This window comes from Montipora foliosa, chromosome 6 (assembly GCF_036669935.1).
Source record: "Montipora foliosa isolate CH-2021 chromosome 6, ASM3666993v2, whole genome shotgun sequence".
Taxonomy (NCBI): domain Eukaryota; kingdom Metazoa; phylum Cnidaria; class Anthozoa; order Scleractinia; family Acroporidae; genus Montipora; species Montipora foliosa.
Genome location: NC_090874.1, coordinates 42,204,193 through 42,206,692, shown reverse-complemented (window position 1 = coordinate 42,206,692; position 2,500 = coordinate 42,204,193). Strand labels below are relative to the sequence as shown.

At 40.3% G+C, this 2,500-nt stretch overlaps 1 protein-coding gene across 2 annotated transcripts in view; it reads left to right on the top strand.

Moving 5' to 3' along the window:
• The window catches only part of LOC138007408 (CCR4-NOT transcription complex subunit 2-like), a 25,964-nt gene that overhangs the window by 23,410 nt on the left and 54 nt on the right, over window positions 1-2,500 (top strand). For both annotated transcript variants that reach the window (XM_068854293.1, XM_068854294.1), the window contains 3 exons: window positions 825-874; window positions 967-1,067; window positions 1,588-2,500. The exon at window positions 1,588-2,500 is cut by the window's right edge and continues 54 nt beyond it. In XM_068854293.1, coding sequence (XP_068710394.1) covers window positions 825-874; window positions 967-1,067; window positions 1,588-1,795 — 359 coding nt within the window. In that variant the 3' untranslated portion in view covers window positions 1,796-2,500. The remainder of the gene's footprint in view (window positions 1-824; window positions 875-966; window positions 1,068-1,587) is intronic.

The window sequence follows — 2,500 nt, the reverse complement described above, 5'->3', positions numbered from 1 at the left end:
TATGGTTCAGGCCATCGAACGCTTTAACAAAGTCCAGAAACACGGCATCAACCTGGAGACCGGCGTCCAGCGCTTTGCTCCACACATGATGAGTGAGGACCAGTATGATGAGTCTGACAACCAGCAGTCACCCTTTTTAACTATTATTTAATTAGTTTTACACTGTTGCAATTACTTTGGTTAAAGATTACGTTAAGCAGTTCGTAAAGCATGCTTACTGTCTTTCATGGCTATTCAGGTATTTATCTTGATTAACTTCGAACTCCAAGTTCCACCGACTGTAGACAACAATTCTTGACTTTTTGATTCACTTGATTCTTTCCACTCACTGGATTTTCTGTGTACACAAACTCTTACAGAAGACTTCATAGTGAAGTCTGAACTCTTTGTCTTCTTCCCGTCTCGTCTATAGTCTCTTTCTTCTCTTTCTTCTCTCCGGATAAAGCAAGGTCGAAGGTTATAGCTTCACCACAGTTATCGCAGTTGATTATAGCTTCATCACAGTATCGCATCCATAGCATAAGTTGAATCACAGCCGCATTATGCGTCTAGTGCCCGTCTTTAAACTAGACGAATTTAACAGACGCAGAAAAAATGTTTGCCCAAGTTCGTCCCAGACGAATTATGCGTCTTATATAGTTCGTCCCGTCTTTACACTAGACGGATAACATGAGAGACGCGTAATTCGTCTGGACGGATGATGCGTCTCTAGTATAAAAACGGCCAGTCACTTCTCTCCTTTGTTTAAAATCTTTCTAGGGAAAGTTTTCAGTTTTGCCTGCGATGTAGCATTTGCTTCACTAACATATGATCTTATTCCACAGATTACCATGTACCGACTGAATACCGGATACATTCGTTTATTAGGGATAAGGTAAAATGTTAGACTGATCGTTACACGTGGTGTCTGTGATTTCGTGAATGAACTCAGCTCACACATCCTTTGGTTGCGTTTTCTCCTTACAGCTTGCACCGATAAAACCAAGCCGGTATAATGAGGATTTACTATTCTATCTTTACTACACCAATGGCGGAGATATTCTGCAATTGGCTGCTGCTGCTGAACTGTAAGCACATCTCTTTCAATTTTTTTTAAGGAAATAAAGCAAAATGTCTTGGGGAAAGCATTTTTGGCTAGTTCTACTGCGCTGTACTTCGAGTTAGTTTCTTGGTCAGCATAGGACGAACTGAGTAGTTTACAATTGAATTGTGAAAAAAATCCGAAAAGCCAGTCGACAAGAAATTATCTTGAAGAAAAACACAATTTTTATTACTGCAAACTTGTTTCAGACGAAATTCAATCCATCGTCTGCCGTGACATTCGAGTAACAGAAACCACCAGTAGGTGTGATCGAAGAGCGGAGGGATACGTTACGACTATTTTAAGTAATAAATTGACAATAAATGCGGAACATAAGGCCAATTGCAAAAAGACAATAGTAATTTAAAACAGTCTCATTGTTATTCGAGTTATTCGAGCTCACATCAGACGCAAATAGCGGGGAACGTTTGGATCAACGTCTGGTAAGTAGTCTCAAAATAGGAATGAAAAATGTCGCCGCTAACTTAATTGGTTGTCATGTGTAGGTATGCACGCGACTGGCGGTACCATAAGGAGGAGAGACTGTGGCTGACACGTGCACCAGGCGTGGAACCGCAGCTCAAGACAACCTCTTACGAACGTGGAACCTATTACTTCTTCGACTGCACGACGTGGAGAAAGGTAGCAAAGGAATTTCACTTGGAATACGACAAGCTCGAAGACAAACCCACTTTGCAATCTGTGTCTGCATAACACAATGTTTTGCTTGTTCACTTGAGCGATTCATACTTTTTCCGCCATTTTGAGAGTTCAGAGTAAAAGAAGGAATGTTTGTATGGGAATCTTTTGGTGTCTGTTCCCTTCCTCGCTTCCTAAACTGTGAATGGCACTGAAAGTACCTTTCTTAGCTTTGGAGTGGTTACACCTTTGGTCAAACCTTGGGGACTTTTCTGAACACTGCTTGGGTATAGAGGAAGGGGCTTTGAGAAAACTTTGTCTTAATCCGTGGAGTTCTTTATAGAAAAGACCAAGTCTTTACACTTTCCCTGAAAATGAAATTGTAAGAATACTGTTTTTTTTTTTTTTTTTGCGTTTTGTGTTAAGTGGTATTTGTTTTAAACTGTCACCATTCAGATAATGATCCCTCCCTCGTTTTATTTCTTCCGATTTGTCATATAGAAATATCAACTAGTCTTGGTTCCAAACCCATACTATCACTGAATTTCGGCTGTACTCTTTATATTGCGCAAAAACCGTGAACTGTTTGTTAGTTGTCCTCGGGTTAGGTAAAATTCGTCGAAGTCCTCTTGTACAGGGATTTACTCTCCTGTTCTTCGGGTTCTTGAGTTTGTTTGCCGTTTCAATTTTACTTGTCTTGCCTTGGCTTTTACTGTACTGTCTGTAATTAAATGGCGTTTTGGAGCATCGTCTGGGTAGAGTCAAAGATTTGTAAAAAGC